The 21,293-nt window shown below is 48.4% G+C and overlaps 4 protein-coding genes across 4 annotated transcripts; 2 read left to right on the top strand and 2 right to left on the bottom strand.

Annotated features, from left to right (window-relative positions):
* Nucleotides 1–221: 221 nt before the first annotated feature.
* LOC136508995 (uncharacterized) lies at nt 222–3,146 on the bottom strand. Its single transcript, XM_066503787.1, has 2 exons — nt 2,534–3,146; nt 222–419 (listed from the first exon to the last, which is right to left on the bottom strand). Exons 1-2 carry the CDS (start codon nt 3,094–3,096, stop codon nt 245–247), a joined length of 738 nt encoding a protein of 245 aa, XP_066359884.1. The 5' UTR covers nt 3,097–3,146; the 3' UTR covers nt 222–244.
* Nucleotides 3,147–9,556: 6,410 nt separating this feature from the next.
* LOC136469959 (fasciclin-like arabinogalactan protein 1) lies at nt 9,557–10,446 on the bottom strand. Its single transcript, XM_066467965.1, has 2 exons — nt 10,301–10,446; nt 9,557–10,097 (listed from the first exon to the last, which is right to left on the bottom strand). The coding sequence occupies exons 1-2, from the start codon at nt 10,444–10,446 to the stop codon at nt 9,557–9,559; spliced, it is 687 nt and encodes a 228-aa protein (XP_066324062.1).
* Nucleotides 10,447–12,405: 1,959 nt separating this feature from the next.
* On the top strand, nt 12,406–17,434 carry LOC136450103 (DUF21 domain-containing protein At2g14520-like). Its single transcript, XM_066450392.1, has 12 exons — nt 12,406–12,866; nt 13,032–13,192; nt 13,347–13,460; nt 14,199–14,285; nt 14,713–14,852; nt 14,932–15,019; nt 15,171–15,244; nt 15,461–15,627; nt 15,784–15,986; nt 16,313–16,359; nt 16,444–16,696; nt 16,988–17,434. The coding sequence occupies exons 1-12, from the start codon at nt 12,689–12,691 to the stop codon at nt 17,033–17,035; spliced, it is 1,560 nt and encodes a 519-aa protein (XP_066306489.1). The 5' UTR covers nt 12,406–12,688; the 3' UTR covers nt 17,036–17,434.
* A 1,546-nt stretch (nt 17,435–18,980) lies between these two features.
* Nucleotides 18,981–21,046, top strand: LOC136450117 (uncharacterized). Its single transcript, XM_066450415.1, has 2 exons — nt 18,981–19,669; nt 20,601–21,046. Exons 1-2 carry the CDS (start codon nt 19,113–19,115, stop codon nt 20,779–20,781), a joined length of 738 nt encoding a protein of 245 aa, XP_066306512.1. The 5' UTR covers nt 18,981–19,112; the 3' UTR covers nt 20,782–21,046.
* The last annotated feature ends 247 nt before the right edge of the window (nt 21,047–21,293 follow it).

Below are 21,293 nucleotides of genomic sequence, written 5' to 3'. Positions count from 1 at the left end.
AAGTGTGTGTACTGATAGTTGTCGCTCTGTGGGGCAAGAGCAGCTCTCCAGATCTGCAGAGTCAAGTGTGACCAGTTCAGTGCATCAGTCATCCGCAAAAATGTGACCAGCATTGCATCTTCTGGATATATAACAGAAGTTATCCATAGTAACAGAAAGTGACAGAAAGTACGAGCCTGGAAGAGGATCGCCTTCTTGGTCACAGGGTTGGCAGCATGTTCGTTTGGTCGTAAATGATCGTGGATTATAAGCTAGAACAGTATTTTTCTCTCACACCAAACCAGTCAGCAGTAATAATCCACGATCGTTTCAGCCGAAACGAACAGGCTGTCAGAGACTTATTCCATTTCCCTGTAATCATTATTTTAGGTTCTTCTGCTGCACTGTACACATACCCATCCACCTCGTAACGGCCAGCCCTGAAATGTTAGGGTAAATTGAGACAAGCCTTGACAAAGCAATACAAACTGGGCTGAGAGAACTATAAAACAATAAAAAGAATGAAATTAACTGCACAACCCTTCCAGCAAACAGTAAATGCATAAAAGCGAGTAACTACTGGTCGGAAAAAAAAAGCAAGTAATTACTACTGAAACTGAATAATTTGGCAGCAGAAACTGTATGCAAGAATAAATTGATGGCCAATATCATTACCCAAACCAGCCGCATGGCTGGAAATATAGCACAACTTTATCTCCTTGTCATGACCAATTATTCAGTAAGATCAGTCTCTGTATAGTGACATATAGAAAATGGAATTTATTTAGATGACGGCATGAATAAATTATCATAATCTATGATTCCTATTCTAATATCAGTAAGATTAGTCTCTGTATTGTTATCCAGCATGTGCATCTCTAGACCATAGCCTTCAAATTGTAGGTTATGGTCCATGTATTTTGCACACAAATTCTTCTGAACTATCCATGTCCACGGGGAGCAAAATAAGCAGGACTGCAGGAAAACAATAGTCTTATGGCATGGACTGAAAGTGGAATTATTGAACTACTGAAGAAGAAACTGAGCCGCTCTGAGTAAATCAGGACTGCGGGAATCCATTAGCTGTTGAGTATACATCCAGGGTGGTATTTTCGAAACCAATAAATGTCCACTTGCAGCATACTGACGACGACATGTGAAAAATAATTATGAGGGTGCGAAAAGAGTGAAGCATAGACAAAGGAGCGCACGACCAACATGGAAAACCAAATTAAAGAACCTAGTATGTTGTTTACTATTAGGCTTCATACATTTCTAAAATGCAACCATAGTTTTAATAAATAGACCAGCACAATATGTGTACTATATGATACCGATTTCCAAATTCTTTTTTTAAAAGCATCCTGTTGTTGGTAGGAACGAACCGTATGGAAAAGCACTTATTAGGATAATTTAGGAAAGTAATAGGAATGTATAGAGACCTGGGTATGGTTACTAAACTGGTAAGCAAAACAGTTGTTGAAAATCATTAAAGTAGCACTGTCATATGATAAATAAAATTGTGGCATTTACTAAAGCTCAAATATTCATTAATGGTAACTAAAGATTATGCGTTTCATAATAATGTTTTCTCTTTCTAAATATATCTTCTGAGCAAAAGAAGGGTAAATTGTAGCACCCAACCAAGCCTTTATGTCCCAAGGCAGCAATAATAGCTGCATTTATGTTGTTCAACAAAAATATTTGCTTTCAAGATTGGTTGCATTATATCTCAAAGGACTTGTATTTCATTGTCATTTTTCTAAACTAATTTCATCGTTACTTTGAAATTGCCTATTATGCAAATGACTTTGATTTATTGTTTTCGTCAGAGAATCTCGTCGATTTTGACAATGGGATAGGAAGAACAAAATAAATTGTTTTGACATTTTTGTGAGATGTAACATTGAAAACAAAAGAGTCATGTTTCCTAGTTGGTTCCAATAGGATTTACTGATACACATCCAAACAATAGTTGCAGCTGCAAATTGCTATGCTCGTCAATTGTTCCTTTTCTAGTATGAGGTACTAACAAATGATGTGTAACTTTTTCTAGTATATGTGAGCTACTGCAAATGATGTGTACCTGCAAAACAGGCTGACAGAGAGAATCTTCGGCAAACAACAAAAACTAACATCTGGTTCAAATAAATAAAACATGAAACTTATGACAATGACCAATGACTAACTAACTAATTAGCTAACTAGCATTAGCTTTTGCCTTCCAACTTCCAACATCACATGACTAATACCCCTCCGTTCCAAATTATAAGTTGTTTTGGCTTTTCTTTAAGTAGGTAGCTTTTGCTATGTATCTAGTTATGCGCTATGTCTAGATGCATATCAAAAGCTACGTACATAGAAAATTCAAAACAACTTATAATTTAGAACGGAGTGAGCACTTACAAATCTTATGCCACTAGTTTCCAAGATCTAATGTTAACTAAAAAATCTACTTCAAAATAAACCGTTGGTTTGAGTCGTCGCTGATCGATCACGAGGCATGATACAACAGAAGATGCCCGCGAGAAAGCCCTGCAAAGGATGCACGTACTTCTTGATGATCGCGTGCATGGCGCTGCCGCGGCGGGTCCCCAGCGGGCCCGGCGACTGTTGGCGGCAGTGGTGCGACCTGCCATCCTCGCGCACGTACAGCCGCGACGCCGTCCTCATGAGCGGGTCGCTGATGGCCGCCTCCAGCGGTTGGCCGCTGCGGTCTCGGTACAAGGCGGCGCCGCCGATCACGTCCTCGAAGCTCACGTACCCGGGCGCGACACTGACATGGAAGTAGGCCTCGGCGGCGTGCTCGTCGGTGGTCCAGACATGGAAGTTGGCGTCGACGGCGTGCTCGTCAGTCGTCCCACCTCTTCCGTTCACGTGCCGCGGAGACGGCTTGCTGCTGCGCGGGAGCGGGGCGCCGCCAGTGGAAAGGATCGCGACGTCGTCCCCGTAGGAGCGCCGCCGCAGCGACGACGACCGGCCGCCCGAGCTGTTGGTGCCGCCGCCGCCGCGCAGTAGTTCCCCGCTGGAGGAGAATCCGTCGTCGTCCTCCAGGTCGCTGTAGCTCGGCAGGCTTAGGTGCGGCTGCGAGTGGATCATCGCCATGGCCGCCTCCATCTATGTAGGGCGGAGCTGTTAGGCTGTTTGTGGGGAGAGGATGGACATGCACGCGCCGCCACCCCACTCTCGGGTGGCCTGGATCTAAGTAGTTATTAGGATTATAGAACGTGGAAAGTTGTTATATGCGAGCCCGGTGGAATCGTTCAGCCGTCGTGCGAAAAATCGCTCGCCTGGCGCATGCCTTCGCTCGCCCGCGCGTGCAGTGGACCCGGCCCCCGCTCTGCATCGCGCCAGGCAGCGGAAGGCTATGCGTGGCTGCCTGCGGTAACACTAACACGCCGGGTGGAGCCAGCACTTGAAGACGTCGTGCGCGAACTTGCAGGTATTGCCGCGCTTGCATCCTCCATTGCGGAACGGGCAGGCGGTGGCGGAGTCCTGGTACTCACAGGCACATCAGCGCCCTTCCCCTGACGCACACGGTCTCCGATCTCCTGCAAGCCGCCGTCTCAACGATATCTGCTCTGCGAATCAGGTTACTATTCTCTGCCATATCTCTTTGCCAGGGGTAGGGACCAGCGTCGCTTGCGGGCAGGGGTCGGCGCCCGCCTGCTGTATGTAGTGCAGTTCATAGGACAAATAATCTTGATCGATTCGATGCGTGGGTGATGAAAGTTGTTATTGATGAAAGGTGTTTATTCAAGTTTGCAACGGGAATAGGTGTATCACAGATAAATCACTATTTTATAGGCGTCACTATTTATTCAGATTTGCTGTTTATTCAGAGTTTCTGTTTACGGGAATAGGTTGTGTCACTGTGTATTCAGATTTGCTGGTTTACGGGATAGGTGCTGTTTATTCAGATTTACAATGGTAATTCTTCCAATAGCTCTGAACTCTTCTTTCATTTTAAAAACTCTAAACTTTGGTACAATATGTTCCTGTTTATTCTATTGTTGCACCTTGCAGCTTTGTATTATCCAACACATGAAATTGTCATGTCTCAAGATGAATGATAACTTCGTAATTTGGCCATGCAATTAGCTGGTTCTCAGAGATACACAGGAGCGGCGAAGTGTTGAGAACCTGTATCATGCTGAATGCTCACACTGGACATCGTGTTCATATATCATGATGTTCAGTCTTTCAGAATTTGGATTCGTCGAGTCAAACGGACAGTATTGTGAAGTAGCAACCAAGTTTGGTCGTGCAGTCATTCAGGACTATGCATGTTTAGGTGATGCCCAGTCTTGTTCTCTGCTTGACAAAGTCAGATTTGCAGCTTTAGTGTTTGCAGTTTTTGCCTACCACTGTTTCCTGTCCAACGAATACAGCTTGCAGTTTTTTTTATGGAAGTCCCCAAATGTGGAGGGCAAGAGGAGCCTTGCATCTGTAGAGGAACTTGTCCCAAATATGGAGGACAAGAGGAGCCTTGCATCTGTAGAGGAACTTGATAATGTTGAAGGGAAGGCTTCAGTTCTTGCAGTTCTTGACTATTATATCAGCATGCATAGTGATATTTTCATCTCTGCATCTCTTGGAAATATGCAGAATGCTTTGGTAAGTTCCATGCCCTTTGTGTTTGTTGGATTATTCATTTAAGGGTAAAGTCCAATTTACACCCTACAACTTTGTGTTTGCTGGTGAACAGTAACTTTTTATATTTTTGGGTAGCACCGAAATTTTATATTATTTTTTCGAGCATCTTAACATCCTCAAATTAAAAAACTCAAAACTACAAAGTTGTAGATCTCGTCGAGGTCTACAATTTATATATAAAAATTATCTTCATCCGACATTGTATTGAATGGTTTTCTATTTTTTGAAATTTGAGTCTTATCACGCGACAAAATATGGTGCTGAAATTTTATATTATTTTTTCGAGCATCTTACTGTCCTCAAATGAAAAAACTCAAAACTACAAAGTTGTAGATCTCATCGAGGTCTACAATTTACATATAAAAATTATCTTCATCCGACATCGTATTGAAGGGTTTTCTATTTTTTGAAATTTGAGTCTCATCACGCGGCAAATTGTTTGGGGCAGTGGCCGCGCGACGGCGGAACGCACTTGTCTGTGACGCGCTGTCTGGTCGAGCGTGGGTGCGCCACATCACCGGAGCCTTCACTGTGCCGGTGATCGCCGGATTCATGACGGTCTGGCGATTACTGCAGGACGTGCAGCTTGTGCCGGGTTCGCCGGACATCTTTCGTTGGAGGTTCACGACGGACGGAACCTACTCGTCGGCATCGGCCTATGGGGCCATGTTCCTCGGGTCCTCGAGACCACTGGGCGTAAAGGAAATATGGAAGATGGCGGCACCACTATGGGTGCGATTCTTCTTCTGGCTGGTCATGCACGACAGGTGCTGGACGGCGGAGCGACGTCATCGGCATGGATTTCAGGATTCGAATGCATGCATCATCTGTGATCAGATGTCGGAAACAATGGACCACCTCATCCTTGGCTGTCCCTTCAGCAAGGAAGTTTGGAGCATTCTGCTAGCTAAGCTTCAGCTGCAGGAAGTCCTGATCGTTCAGGAGGAGAGAGTGTTGGAATGGTTGTTGAGAACTAGGAAGCTGTTGCACAAGCAATTGCGCAAGGGCTTCGATTCCCTCTTCTTCCTCGTCGGGTGGAGTATTTGGAAGGAACGGAATGCTAGGACTTTCAATGGCACTCTGCACCAAGTCGTTTGGCGTTGTTAATTCAGGAGGAGGTGAATAAGTGGTGCCTGGCGGGATACAGGCATCTGCTACCGCTGCTGGCGCTTATGTGATGTTGTCGTGCTCCCTAGGTCGCAGCGTATTTTCCCTGTAATCACATTCGCGTGGTGACCAGTGGTCGTGCGGCTTCAGTAATCCTTTGATTACTGCTGTGGAACATTTGTATTTTAAGTTTTTCTACTCCAGCTTAATGAATGTCGTGCAAAGAGCACGTTCGAAAAAAAAAAAGGAGTCCCAGGCGGCGTCAGTTTGTCAGGGTTTTGGCTCCTACTGAAATTGCTCTGTCTCCACCGTAGCAATCTCCTCTACTGCAGCAGTTAAAACTTTTGTTTTTTGAAAACCATTCGCCAAACACAATTACACAGTGGCAGCATGGGTAATTTTGTGGACACTGAATGCTTAGAGCACCTCCAGTGTTGGGGTGGAAGCGAACCATGGGACATCCGAGCCAAACCGTAGACACTAGAGCATGCGAACCATACGTGTCAGAACTAAAAGCGAACCTGGTATGTTGGGAAGTATTGACTGCATGCATTGGGAGTAGAAAAACTGTCTAGTAGCATGGAAAGGACAGTACACCCGAGGTGATCATGGCGTGCCGACCGTCATGCTTGAAGCTGTTGCCTCACATGACTTGTGAATATGGCATGTATTTTTTGGGGTGGCTGGGTCAAATAATGATATCAATGTGTTAAACCAATCACCATTGTTCACAGCACAAAGACAAGGAATAGCTCTGGAGGTTCACTTTACAGTCAACGGCAACGAATATGACATGGGTTGCTATCTAGCTGATGGCATATATCCTGAGTGAGCGGCCTTTGTCAAATCATATAAAGTTCCTCAAGGTGAGAAGCACCAGCTATTTGCTCAGCATCAAGAATCAGGAAGAAAAGATATTGAATGTGCATTTGGTGTGTTGCAATCTCGTTTTGCCATTTTACGTACCCAGCACATATGTGGCAAGCAAGGATTCTTGGTGAGATCATGTATGCTTGCATTATAATGCATAACATGATCGTCGGGGAGAGAGAGGCTTATCAAGGTCGCCGTGACTATAACTATGAGCAAGGGAGCTCTCCTGTACCATTGAATGCATAGGGTCAAGGGCCAATTCATGGATTTGATAGCGTTCTTGAGATAGGTGTGGCTATTCGGAGTGAAAAAATGCTTCGTCGACTCAAGAATGACTTGACTGAGCACATCTGGGAAAAATTTGGACCCAACCAACCTGGGCACTAATTATGTATGCATTAGTCCTGTTTTTATGTACTAAATATTGTACTATCTAATTATCTTCTTCTTTTCTGGAATGTAATTGTGCTCCTAGTTAGTCTTGTAACTGAACCTTCTAGTGTTGCTTTTCAAAAATAAAATCAGTGTCAGCAACTTACTGTGTTCAAGGGACTAGAGAAGCCGATGTTGCTAGAGCCTGAGGAGTTGCGAGTGTCCAGGTCATGCCCCAACCGCATCGTCCCCTCCGGAGGGCCTCACCGCCGCTGGGGCACGCACGCCTTGCTGCCGCAGCGCCCAGCAGGCAGGCAGGCCGGCCGTGCGGCCGGGCGAGCGGCGTCCTCTCCGGTTCGCTTGTACACTGGAGGTGCCCTTAGGAAGGGAGGATAATAGGCCACATACCACTTCTTTTTTGCCTCCATCTTGTGTGTGTGCTTCTTGCGTGCAGTACTTTTTCTTCTGGTGATTCGTTTCGTCGTAAAGGATCGTGGATTATTTACTACTATCTGGTTTGATGTGAGAGAAAATATTATTTTAACTTATAATTCACGATCGTATACGAGCAAACGAACATGCTCTTGGTATAGCTTCGTCAAGAGGCGGTTAAGGAGCCGGTTGCTGGGAGGGCTAGCGTTAGCTAGCATGAGAAGACGATAATGAGGCGAAAAAGGGTGTCTTTTTTCCTTACGTTGGCAGCACCTACCGGCCATATATTCCAAGCTCGTCGTCGTCGTGCTCGCGCATCACCATTCGGCAACAATGTGGCCACCGGATGGTCCGCCCCCAAATCCATGCGCCCCAGCAGAATATGCCGCCACCGGTTGCATCTGTCCTTTTAGCCCATTTTGAAAGGCAAGCGCCACCAACACCGAGAGGGATTATCAGAGAATCATCCATCAGATCAGAGATCACAACAAGTAACCTCGAGTACTCCCACTGTGTTTAAAAAATTGTTAGCACTAGTGATCTGTGTATGTTCACCTGTGCAGTGTGTGCTGGCTCCTTGTTACTAAGGACAGTGCTGTTGATCACTCAATCATGCCAGCAAATTAAAATACTACATGGCCATCAGTTGCTAGGAGGATGTGCTATAATTTATATATTTCTCAGTCATAAACAAAAAAAACGAACATTCATATGTTCCATCCATTAAAATATGAGGTATTTATTTAATTTGCTATGTATACTTCCTCCTATCGCGAATATAACTACTATACGGAAGAAAGAAAACCCACAATGATCTGCAGACGTTATATGGAGTACATATTACATATTAGTCAGAGTTCAACGATCTTTGAAAGGTAGTGTATCTGGGACATTGTTAAATTTCAAATCTTCCGCAGCAAGTTTCTTCAGATATTATCGTTTGATTTGATTTTGGATCACTTGGATTGATTGTACAGTTGTAGTACCCTTGGACTTGGCGACTGGATCAAAGTAGTGATAAGGTAGTAGCTTTGAAAGAAAAAAAAAAACAAAGCTCCAAGTACTACATCGTCCTTAATTGCCTAGTGTAGATATACATATAGACTACAAAAAAAAAAGTAAGGATCGCAACTCGTATGCCCTTCGATTCCGCGGTCCTCTTTACCTGGAATTTGTGGAACGTAACCGCCGGACCTTCAACGGGGTATACTCCATTGCAGCTGTTTCATCTCATTGTGGAGGAGGCCGACGCCTGGATCACCGCCGGGTTTACCAGCCTCGCTACGCTGGTCGCCATTCGTGCCGGCTAGCATGACGCACGCTCGCGCTCACACTTGCTGCTCTACGTCGCACCATCGTTTCTTAGTTAGTACAACCGTGTAAGCTCCACTGCTGGCCGTTGATCTTTGTTGGTGTTTACCCACAGGATTTGGTGGCAACTCGCCATTTAGCTCTGTTCGGCTGACATTAAAGCCGGCTGAAGCTGTTTTGTTGTGAGAGAAAAATATTATAGATTCTAGCTGATAAGTCGGCTGATAAGTTTAAGCGAACAGGCCCTGGCAGAAACGAAGACCGACAATTTCCTAGTCTGAAAATATATAGAGTAAACTGCACAGCCGGTCCCTAAAGTATTGAGTGGATTTCATCAGAGTCCCTAAATTATGAAATCGCACGTTCGACTCCTTAATGTATTTAAGTGATCTCATCGAGGTCCAAAATAGACACGAGGAGGGTTAGAAACTGACGTGGCCGTCCACGTAGATATGATTTAAGTACAAAACCCTGAGACGTGGCTTGCGCGGCCCGGATCTTCTAGCCCAGTCACCGCCAGGCCAGGCCCATGTGTCAGCTCATCTTCCAACTCCAGCTGCCGCTGGCATGCGAGCTCACCAGGTGTGCGCGGGGGCCACGGGCCGCGCCTTCCTATCTGGGGCAGGCGAGCGCGTGTGCCGCCGGTCACGCTGCCGCCGCTGGCACACGGGGGCGAGCGTGCGAGCCACGGGCCTTGCCGTCGCGTCGGGGCAGGCAACCATGAGAGAGCGGTGGCGGCTCGGCCATGCGCCTGCCGCCTGCTGCCGCTACGTCGCACCGCCACGCCACCTCCTCCTGCTGCTGCTCTGTCATGCCGTCTTGCCCCTCACTGTGACCTCTCTCTCGCTCCAGCGCCCGAATCCACCCCCACCCCCACCGCCACTGGCGCGGGCGCCGGCGCGAGGGCTTCCGCCACGGGGTCGAACAGCTCGACAGGCTCCAGCACCGCGTCCACGGCGTAGATGGCGACGGGGTCTCTGTCGTACACGATGGAGCGCACCCGGGCTGGATCGTTGGACGCCGGCGTCCACAGCGTGACCTGGTCGCCCGCGTTCTGCACCATGAGGTTGTAGTTGCTGGCGGCGCCGTCGGTGGCCAGCGTGTTCATGGGCCCGTTGTTGGACTTGAGCCCCCGCAGCGTGTAGTAGACGGGCACCGCGTGGAACAGCAGCAACGACGCCTTGCCGTTCGCGCTGAGGATCCGGTAGCTGGGCATGAACCCGCGCACGACGTCGTCCATTGGGCAGAACGCCGTCACGTCACCATCCACCGCCAACTGGAACGCGGAGAGCGCGTCGGGGGACTTGGACACCAGCGACGCGAATGCCTTGCACCCGCCCTTGGACATCAGCGCCGTGATGTTGGGCACATAGCCGGTGGAGCAGAGCAGGATCCGCCTCTTCTCCCGCATGATGCGGCGCCACAGCGCCCTCAGCCTCGCACGCACGAACGGTCGCGGGCCCCCCGCGGAGTAGTAGGGCGCCCCCGGACCGCTGACCTTGGAGGAGGAGGATGACGAGGAGTGGAAGGCGACGTTGTCGTCGTCGTAGTCATCGTCGCCGTCGAGGTCGAAGCCTGCGAGGATGAACCCCCGCCACGAGATGGAGGGGGCGCAGGAGCAGGAGGCCTGGCGCTGGAACCGCGGGCTGTAGCCGCCGCCGTCCATGGCGACGAAAAGCACGGCTGCGGCCCGCCTGCGAGACTGCCACCGTCCATCCCACTGCCTCGGTTTCCTTCCCCGCTGCCTCCCCGCCATCGAGAACGCGACAGACGACTTTGCTGTGGCCTCCTCTTCCCGCTCCACCGCTCGCCGGAGATCATCGTCCGCCGGAGCTCCGTCCCGGCTCGACTCCAATGAGGACGCCGCCGAAGAGCACCCCTGCGCAGCTACAGGGGAGGACGACTCCTCCTACCCCGCCCGATCCAAAATCCACGGTCCAGATCGCTTGTTGACCGACGGTGGCAGTGACTGGGTTAAATCATATCCATGTGGACAACCACGTCAGCTTTTAACCTCCTCATGTCTATTTTGGACCTAGATGAGATCACTTAAATACATTATGGAGCTAAAAGTACGATTTCATAGTTTGAGGACCCAGATAAAATCGGACCAATACTTTAAGGACCGACCGTAAAATTTACTCAAATATATAATTAATTAACCAGCTGCAGTTCACTTCGCATAGCCCCGGTGCATGGCCAATTTGACTCCTACTCGTGAATGGCCAACTTGTATAAAAAATCTTTCCCGGCAAGCTGTTCCGTTATTTTCGTGAATTTGACTCCCGATCACTTGGAGCGATTTGAAAGCACCATCAGCTCCTGAACTTGAGGACTCGATCAAGTCAATGGTGAGGTAGTGCCGTAGAAAAACGAAATGCAGTACCGTGCTAGTACATTGGCCGTCGTCCATGCCTGTAATATGTAGACGTGAAAATTATAAACCAGTTTTAATTCGTATTCCATCCATCCAAAAAGAATATACGTCTCATTTCCCAATAATTTAAATAAAATCTGACTAAATTAATAAAAAATAGTATCAATATTTATACCTCTAATAAAACTATTATATATAGAAATATATATTCTTTGGTTAATATAGTGATACTTATTTCATACCATAAATATTAGTACCTTTTTAAATATATTTAGTCAAATTAGAAATGTTCGTTTTCTCATAAAACGAGATGTACATTTTTCAAAGTGAGGGAGTAAACGGTATATGACATATCCAGGGTGGAGAAAAAAAACGGCAACGAGTGCCAATTTTCTTGTCCGAAGAAGAGGAGGAGGAAGAAAGCCTGTGAATTACGCAATCTGTAGAAGACCAAGGAAGCCGTGTGAAGATCACCGTGGTAGTGGAGTACAATGGCCAGACCCCTTGGAGGGAGCCTCTGCTTGAGGAATATCTTGGGCTGGCACTCGGCACCGGCTTGGCAAGGCAGGCAAGGGTGCCCATGAACCCCGCAGCAGGCAGCACGTTAGCAGATGAGGATGCCGTCACGTTTCTGACCCCGCCCCATCCCACGCACGCAGACGCAGCAGGCAGCTTGGGCAACCAGCCCGGTAACGCACGCATGTTTCACCCACCGAGCCCAGTCCAGTGTCCATGGAGACGTGCAAGGATCGTCGCTGAACGCACTGCACTGGCCGAAGGTTGGTTCACTGGGCGGCGAGCGGCGTGGTGGCCGATGCTTCCCGCCGCCTGCCGATGCCATCCCACCACACGACACGACAACACGCCGAGCCGACGTGAAGTGAAACTGATCGGAACCCCCGCACTGCACTCCACTGCCGACGAACGCGACATCGGTTGGGGCCAGGCCACAGGCCAACCTGAGCATGCACCGACTGGCATGGCGGGCATCCCAAACCCCAGGGGCTGGGCAGGGCAGGCGCCAGGCGGGACCAGCTGCCGTTACTGACCGTGACGGGTGGTGCGCCCAAGCAAGCAGGAGCCCGCGCGGGCGGGTGCTGGCTGCCGGGCCGGGCCGGGGAGGCAGAGCCAGACAGCCAGAGCGCGCAACGACAAGGGAACCGGAAAGCCAGCCCGACGCGACGCCAAAACGGCACGAGGGACACTGGCCACTGGGACAGGGACTCAGGACTCAGGAGGCGGCGAGGCCCCGGTAGCCAAGCGAGCCGGCCTCCCATAAGAAGGAGGCCGTCGACTGCCCTGGAGCCGAGGAGGAGGGGCAGCCGAGCCAAGCAGACTGCAGACCCCGCGACGCTTGCTGCTGCCGCGGCAAGCCGGGACACGCGACCTGACCTCCCCAGTTAGCTAGTACTACTACTAGCTACTAGCCGCCTACAAGGCACAGGCAGGCGGCACGCGCTCCAGCAGTGAGGGAGGGAGGCCCCTGCCTGCCACCCGTGCCGTCCGGCCCCTCCCCCGCGGCGGCCGAGAGAGAGAGAGAGCGCCGAGCCCGCCTGCCCGCCGGCGCCGCGCGATTCGCCGATGGCCAGCCATGAGGCCTGCTGCGGCACCATGTTCTGGGTGTACCTCATGTCCTGCTTCGGGCTCGTCATGTTCGCCGGCCTCATGTCGGGCCTCACCCTCGGACTCATGTCCCTCAGCCTCGTCGACCTCGAGGTGCTCTCCAAGGCCGGCACGCCCAAGGACAAGCGCAACGCCGGTACTCCTCCTCCTCCTCCTCGTTTCGTCTCACCCGCGGCGGCGGCGGCGGCATGGCCGGAGCAGTTGCTGCTGCTTCTGATTAGCAGCAGCTAGCCCGCACCCTTGTTTCTATTCTGATTCTAAGCTGTGTCATGTGTTGCCCTCGCCCCTCTCTCGCGCGCAGCCAGGATCCTCCCCGTCGTGAAGAACCAGCACCTGCTCCTCTGCACGCTCCTCATCGGCAACTCGCTCGCCATGGAGGCGCTGCCCATATTCCTCGACACGCTCGTGCCGCCCTACGTCGCCATCCTCATCTCCGTCACGCTCATCCTCGCGTTCGGCGAGGTGCTCTATTTGCTTTCATTCATCCACTTGCTGATTCGGTTCCTGCTGCTACGTCGCCCTTTCGTCCTGAAAAATAGTTTCCCCTCTTTGCTTCCTGACGAATGAATTGAGCCACCATCTGATTCGATTCCTGCTGCTCCTCCTCCTCCCGCAGATCATCCCGCAAGCCATCTGCACGCGCTACGGGCTCAGCGTGGGGGCCAAGGCGGCGCCCGTGGTCCGCGTACTGCTCATCCTCTTCTTCCCCGTCGCCTATCCGATCAGTAAGGTACGTTACGTGCTGCTGCTCTTCCGGCTGCTGATTTGTTCCTCGTGCTTGAAAGAGGCAGTGAGGGATTGAAGCCTTGTGCTTGGCGGATTGTCCGCCTGAATTTGGGATGGGACGGCACAGGTGGGCGGCCGCGAGCAGGATACAGATCGATCGCTAGCTGGTTCATTATTTTAATTTCATTTGACAACGAAAAGGGATTTTCGCCCCATGCTCGTCTAGTCGTCCAAGTTACACGGTGTCATTGGCCCTGCTTCGTCCTTTTATAAAATTGGATTGGATTGCGCACGCTGACTATGAAGTCACTTATTTAACTTGGTATCCGCCCAATGACACAAGAAGAAGTAACTGGAAACGTGAAGCAAGAACCGTTGTCTTGATCTTATAATGTCGCCGGATTAAGTAAATGGAGATGTCTGTATATATGCACAATTCTAAATGTGGCTGACTCATTTAGGGCAAACCAGTTCCAGTTAAAGAAAAGTTTAATCACTTCCACGATAACCTGACTGTTACCCATTAGCAATTCTATGGAATTAATTATACATCTGATTGTGAAGTGAATGCCACAACTTGTCAATTCTATAGAACGTGAACATCAGAAACATATTTTTCACCACATAAAAACAAGGCAACCAGTTTGGTTGAGGGCACCAAACTCCTTATTTCTGTAGCATATGTATGTGTTACTTACGCTTTGCAGTACCTTATTTGATTCTTATAATTGTCTCCATTTAGTTGTTGGACTGGCTACTGGGAAAGGGACATTTTGCACTAATGAGAAGAGCTGAGCTAAAGACGTTAGTTGATATGCACGGCAATGAGGTTAGTATACACTTCTCTTTGAAAGTTTCATATCCAGTTTTTATGTACCTATCAGTTTCTTGCATTCATGTTGTGCTATTTCATCTGTTACATGTTTATGCCGCTTGAATTATTGTGCCTATTTTACTCATGCAACTCGAAAGTTATCTTTAAGTTCCTCATTTTCTGTGCCTATTTTACTCATGCAACTCGAAAGTTATCTTTAAGTTCCTCATTTTCTCGTTCATTGGATTCCAGATAACCTTTTTCATTATGTTTTAGCACTTAATATGAGTGAACAAGGACGAACGCCCAAACAATTGTGATTGCACATTCCTTTATGGCATCAATATTAACTTTTTGACTTTTATTTAATTTTATCTCTCAACAACTAAACAACAATATTGGCTACCATCTAACTCATGGTGTTTTGTTACTTTGTTGTTAGGCTGGAAAAGGTGGAGAGCTGACTCATGATGAAACCACTATCATTACAGGAGCTCTGGAGCTGACTCAAAAGATTGCAAAAGATGCCATGACTCCTATATCCGAAACCTTCTCACTTGACATAAATGCTAAGCTGGACTTGTATGAATCTTTCAACTTAGAGTATTTGCATTCCATAATTGTTATATTATACTCATAGAATTATTTGATCTTTCTGTAGACACACGATGGGTATGATAATGACTAGAGGGCATAGTCGTGTTCCTATATACTCTGGGATTCCAAGCAATATTATCGGCCTCATATTGGTGAGTGACCTAAATTGATTGCACTTTTGGATAACATCAATTGCTACCCTGGTCTATTTTTTTCCAGGGTATCCTTAATGTAAAAAAAAATTGAACAATTTATAAATTTCCTATTTGTTTGTTGACCAATAGTAAAAATCCCTCCTTTCAGGTAAAAAACTTGATTACTTGCCGAGCTGAGGATGAAGTGCCCATTCGTAATGTTACTATCAGAAAAATCCCAAGGTATCATCAGACCAGCCCTAGCCCCTAGGGGCAACCATAAATTATTTCTTATTTGTGCAATCTTATTTTGAGGTTCATAACTGTATAAGAACTCATTGCGTTCAATATATTATTCATAAATGTTTTGGATAATATGGGTGCATATCTTTCTCCTTAGTAATCTGCATTGATTGTCTTCTAATTTCCACAACATGTTGCCACTGTTCTGTATATCAGGGTGGCTGATGATCTTCCTCTCTATGACATTCTAAATGAGTTCCAGAAAGGTCACAGCCACATGGCTGTGGTAGTTAAACGAACAAAGGAAGCAGGAGCATCCACTGAAAAGCAAAAGAGCACAACTGCAGATTATAAAATAAACCCCAAAGATGCTCATGCTGATGGTACATGCCTTTTATTTTTTTTCTAGTAAATTTTCTGCGGTGATTAAGCTTCACTCTAAAAGATGTCTGTTTCTGTGTATGCAGTACTATTCCATTAGCCTTTTGCTGATCACACGCATTTCCAGGAAATGACCGCGATTTGTCTTTGGCTTTCAGGCTCATCCCCCTCTTTTGCTAGCACCGCTGGAAGTCGTAGAATTAACATAGAGAAGCATGGAGACGGGCGCTCATATAATAAGAAATCAGAAAGGAAGCGGGAAAATATTCTTGATTTTAACACCGATCCACTTCCAAGCTATTCAATGGATGAGGCAGTCGGAATAATCACAATGGAAGATGTCATGGAAGAACTGCTACAGGTTGCGCATATTTCTTAATTAAAATTCCCATGGTGTGGAACAAGTATTTACATTGTTCACAGCATAACATTTTGATCATGTTTTCTTTCTTTTTTCGAAGTATGCACCTAGATCACTAGATAATGATGCTATATGAGTGTTCTCCATATCCTATGGAAACATCATTTGGTTGCAACATTTTAGCCATCTTAGGTTCTATTCAATTAGGAGAGAAACTAGAAAAAAAGATTGTAGTTGAACTTAAATCGTGGTGATTTGTTTGTCTTCTCTTTTTTTCTCAAACAAAGTTTGGCTGATATTGTAAACTGACATGACTCTCTTCGCAGGAAGAAATCTATGATGAAACAGATGAGTATGTTGATGTACATAACAAGTAAGTATTTCACTAATTCCCACTTATGCTGAATAGCTAATCTAAATCTATGCCACAGCTCATGATTTTCTTGTTTTGTTACAGGATCAGGATAAACATGTTACCTCCAGGCAAATCACTGTCACCTACTATATCTCCTGGTGGTGGACCCTTATCTCAGGGGCTTCGAAGGACTCCTATGGCATCTCCGTTCTCACCATACCACCATGGTAGTTCTGTCTTACGTTCCCCAGCTTCGAACCATGGTCAGTCACCTGGGATTTTACCGACAATACTTTCTCCTGGAAGATCACCTACTGCACAAACACCTGGGCAAAGTTCACCAAGTGGAAGTCAGGTGAGCATTCATTTTGCATTAATAGACTGTTGTGTTAACTGAGTCTGGTGCAAGCGGTAGAGTCTTACCGCCTATGACCGGAAGGTCCCGGGTTCGAGTCGCGGTCTCCTCGCATTGCACAGGCGAGGGTAAGGCTTGTCACCGACCCCCTTCCCCAGACCCCGCATAGAGTGGAAGCTCTCTGCACTGGGCACGTCCTTTTTAGACTGTTGTGTGAACTTTGTACTTAATTTTTTCAATAGCTATTAAAAGAAGCCTCCAAGGTCTCAATGTTGTCCTCTTTTTTGGTAGGTTTCAATAAATTCCAACGGTCAACATAAAAAGGACGGTGAGAGCTAACATCCTAGAAGATTGTTTTTCAGATGAAGGTCTCGTCTCAAGAGCCAAGATGGCATGCATGATCAAATTATGACATTGCTAGCGTAGGATTAAGCTGCGAATATAAGTAGCACAGCTCTCTTGTATGGTTATTAGCCCATATTTATTGATTGCTTGCCTGTATATATATGCTTCAGCATCCGGACCTCAGTATGGCCTAATCCTCACTATGTATTGTAGAGGTCTTCCTAAGGACTCAATGAGCCTGTTCGCTGGTTGGTTTTTGGGATGATAAGTTTGGCTGGTGCTAGTTTGTTGTGAGGGGAAAACATTATTGGCTGATTGATAAACCCTGGCTGAAACCAACAAGCGAACATGCTGATTTAAGCAAAAATCAAGCCGATTTTGCGACTTGTGATCGATCCCTGCCCCCTTTATCTCAGCTGGCTTTGCATTGTTTTCATGGACTCGGTGGAGACAACAATTCAGATGTGATTGTGCAGAACAGCTCTCGATCTTCATCGTTAACAATAAGCAGGCTTTGTGTATAATCAGGCCTAGTCAATGGTTGTTGTGTCAGCAGCATCAATAGAATGATCAAAGTGTTGCAGTCAGCTCCTGGTCCTCCGCTACATGCCTGCAAGCTGCTGTTTCTGTGTCCAGGAAAGGAGCAATGCAATCTCACCAAGCAGCCTGCTAGGTACGATACCGAATCCCGATCCGTTGAGAGTCTCATAAATTATTGGTTACGAGTGATTTTTTTTTTTTTTTTTTTGTCAATCAGCCTGTTCGCTCGTTGGTTTTAGTCAGGGTTTATCAGCCAACCAATAGTGTTTTCCTCTCACAGTAAACTAGCACCCGCCAGATTTATCAGCCCAAAACCAACCCGCGAACATGCCGCAATGACGTGAGACACTGCAACTAACCATTGAAAAAAAACGTGCCCAGATGAGCAGCTACTCTTGTTCTTGGCAAGCTGCAAGATACAGTCGATTAGACTCTCTCCAGCAAGAAATTTATATGGGCATCTAAACCTAAAATTGGTAGCAAGAGATCCAAAATTAGCCTCCAATAGAGTACCTATACGAAAGACCTATTTTAGGTTGCCTCAGAGACACAACCCAAATATATGCATCATCTCTCATGAAAACCTATTTCTAGAAAGGATTTTTTTTAATCTTATTGTTGAAAAAAATATCGAATATGTATTGAACTTTTTGCCTGTAGCGTTACTCAAAGTATGAATAAATCTTATATTTTAGGTGAGATAGCCTTAGCGCTGATGCCGTGGTACGTGCGACTATCTTGCAAAGAGAAATGACGTCTGGTGCGGAGAAATTCAGGGACAGACAGTGCCGCTGGTAAAGAGTGTAACGACCACTACCGTACTCCAACGGCCACTCGGCCAGCCATGCCCTCTCCCAAGTCTTCCACTCAACGGGTGCAGTGCAGTGCAGCTCACTGAACGACGACTGCGACTGCGGCGGATCCGCGTTGCCGAGCCTGAGACCGGACCCGGACAAGGCGGCGTTCGTTGAACTGGCCTGTCAGCCCGTCACTCACCCAGTCACCCATCTTCTAGACTTCTAGACTTGTATGCTTGCGACCGAAGGCACGGGCAAATGCGATGCGCGCACCGCGCACCGCACGCTCGCCTGCTCGTGCCTGGCTTTTAGACTCCAGCGTGCCCCTGCCCCACAGCCCACCCATCGGTTTCGTGAGCCGAAGAAGATCCGCCGCCCCTCTGGATGGGATGGACTTCACCGAATTTTTTTCCGGACGGGACGGGGGCCTGGCGTGTATCGCGGTGCGTCCGCGCGTTGCGTCCCGCGCCACCACCACCCCGTTCAAGTCGCCGGGTCGTCGCGCTCGCACCCCTCGATCACCACCACCACCGCTTCCTTCTTTTATATCGTAGCGGGCTGGCGGCCACGAACAGCGAGCGCCCAAACACACGGCTCCACGCGGCTACCTGCGACCATCCGCTCCCGCTCGCTCGCTCCATCGTCGGCGGAGTGGTGGACGACGACCGCGCGCGCGGAACGGGCACCGGGTCGGTCGATCGAGGTGGTAGCGCTGTGGGAGCGACGGAGTAGGCATGCTGCAGGCGAGCTCAGAGCGGCCGGCGGCCGCGGCGGGCCTGCTATGGGTGCCCGGGATGAGCCCGTGGCCGACGATGGACGCGGGGTTGTCGACGAGGGCGCAGGAGATCGCGCGGCGGCGGGAGGAGATGCTGGGGATGCTGCACGACCTCCCCGAGTCCGAGTACGAGCTCTCGCTCACCGACCTCGTCGAGAAGGCCGGCGGCGGGGCCGACGGCGACGGCGGCGAAGCCGACGCTGCTGCTGCTGCTGCTGCGCCCGCGCCCGCGCCAGCGGCGAAGACAGAGGGGAAGGACACGGCCGCGCGGTCGGCGTCTGGCGGGCAGCAGCAGGCGCCGCCGGCAGCGGGGAAGCCCGAGCGGAGGGCGTCGGCGCGGCGGCGGGACAGCGGGAGCGTCGGCGGGGGCAGCTTCCGCAGCAGCAGCGACGGCGTCCTGCTCAACTTCTACATGCCGCGGTCGCTCACCCGGAGCTTCACCACGCCGCGCCACACCCGGACGTCGTCCGCCTCCGGCTGCCGGAGCCCCAGCGTCGCATCCGACTGCAACAAGAGGTAATAAATATAATTGATCATCTCCAAGCTCCAAAAAAAAAAACAAACAAACAAATTCAATCATCTCCAAACACTGCGTAGGCGTTTGCCATATGACTTGATCGATCAGTTTAATTTGATCCCAAAACACGTAGCATAATATGAATGGCGAATTCATATGTTTGTTTTTTTATATTGGTCGAAAAATATGTCTGTTTTTTTAAATAAAAAAATGGCAGACCCACAAGTGTGCAAGTATTATTGTTCCAGTTCTAATTTCGTTGAATTAGGAATATACTTGGTTTGGTATGGTAATCATAGTATAGTATAGGGCCCCATCAAATCAAATCCATGCGTTGAAAGTTGGCACAAATCCGAGCAAAGTAATCCAAAGCCGGCACGACATTTCCAAGGGAAACGCGCCTAGTCGTCGTCTTCTGAATACAAATGGTCGTAGCTGAGGTGCTGGGTGCCGCCAAGGCCAAGCTGTGTCAAGCTGAGATGTGTAGACACTTCCTTCCTTGGTCTAAGTGTCAAGTGTCCACTGCCGATGGTTTATTCCATCCCTGTCCGTCCACGTATCATCTTACAATGTATTAGTTCTGGCTACTTAGCAGCATGATCATGCATCATCATGCACCTATCAATTGGCAGGCACTGAAGGCTGATAGCCAAGTCCTGTGAAAGCGACTCCTTTTAAAGCATAGATAGGTTGATTACCACACAACCACACCTTGGAAAACGTCTTCGTACCAATCAGCCCGTAGCTGCCGTGGTAACCACGTACTGTTAAGTGAAGCAGCAGTCCATAGTGCCGTGCACTCTTGTTTGTTAATTTGGTGACCACATACAGTTCAAGTGCGTGCATGGCCCTGGTTCGATTATTATCTTGATGTTTGTGATGACTGATATAATAACCGATCGATGCGCCGTGCGGTTGGTGGTGGTGCAGGGAGAGGGACCCGGACGCCGAGACCGTCAAGTGCTGGTCGTTGCTGTGGGATCGGCGGTGGCGCAAGTCCAGCCGGCGGGACCCGGGCGCGCCGCCCAGCGAGAGCGATTCCGCCATCCGCACCGCGTCGGCCGCCATCCTCAAAGCGGCCAAGCACTCCGCTCCGCCGTCCAAAATCTGAGCCGTTTCTTTTCGTCTGCTGCCGGATGCGTTGCTGGCTTCCAGTTGCAGCTCTGTGCTGTACGACTGTCTGTACATATATGCTCTGCGTGTGATGTGATATACTGAATTTACTGATGAGTTTTGTTTAGCTTGCTCACTCTAGTGTTTCTAGTATACTAGTAATATTCTCACTTGGATTGGACTGTTATGTACAACAGAGGCTTGGCCTTCCCGGGGCTGACTCCATTGAAAAGAAATGGAAAATACAGCTGGTCAGACAAAAACAGTGTGGTTGATATATTCAATGGGGATATGAACTTTCAGTTGCAAAATTTGAACTGACTGCAGTGCTTTCAAATTTCAGGACATGCGTTACCAATGGGGATAACTCTTCCCATGCCATTGCAAAAACATTTAAGTCCTTATTCTCTCCATTACAAATGGGTATTTCTTCCCATGCCATTGAAGAATGTACGATCCATTGCAAACGTAATGCAGCACCACAAGCTCACAACATCTAACCTATGCTCA

The sequence above is a fragment of the Miscanthus floridulus genome, chromosome 1 (assembly GCF_019320115.1).
Source record: "Miscanthus floridulus cultivar M001 chromosome 1, ASM1932011v1, whole genome shotgun sequence".
Lineage (NCBI taxonomy): Eukaryota > Viridiplantae > Streptophyta > Magnoliopsida > Poales > Poaceae > Miscanthus > Miscanthus floridulus.
The sequence above is the reverse complement of the archived record's forward strand: the minus strand, read 5'-3'. Positions and strand labels throughout refer to the sequence as shown.

Bases quoted from the DNA above. Each gene is read 5' to 3' on its own strand.
- LOC136508995 (XM_066503787.1), bottom strand. From the start codon at position 3,096: ATGGAGGCGGCCATGGCGATGATCCACTCGCAGCCGCACCTAAGCCTG. The intron at 420-2,533 runs GTACGTGCATCC...CTAACATTTCAG, and splicing joins ATGCACGCGATCATCAAGAA to GGCTGGCCGTTACGAGGTGG.
- LOC136469959 (XM_066467965.1), bottom strand. From the start codon at position 10,446: ATGGACGGTGGCAGTCTCGCAGGCGGGCCGCAGCCGTGCTTTTCGTCG. The intron at 10,098-10,300 runs GACCTCGACGGC...CACCGGCTATGT, and splicing joins GGTTCATCCTCGCAGGCTTC to GCCCAACATCACGGCGCTGA.
- LOC136450103 (XM_066450392.1), top strand. From the start codon at position 12,689: ATGGCCAGCCATGAGGCCTGCTGCGGCACCATGTTCTGGGTGTACCTC. The intron at 12,867-13,031 runs GTACTCCTCCTC...TCTCGCGCGCAG, and splicing joins CAAGGACAAGCGCAACGCCG to CCAGGATCCTCCCCGTCGTG. The intron at 15,020-15,170 runs GTGAGTGACCTA...CCCTCCTTTCAG, and splicing joins ATATTATCGGCCTCATATTG to GTAAAAAACTTGATTACTTG.
- LOC136450117 (XM_066450415.1), top strand. From the start codon at position 19,113: ATGCTGCAGGCGAGCTCAGAGCGGCCGGCGGCCGCGGCGGGCCTGCTA. The intron at 19,670-20,600 runs GTAATAAATATA...GTGGTGGTGCAG, and splicing joins GCATCCGACTGCAACAAGAG to GGAGAGGGACCCGGACGCCG.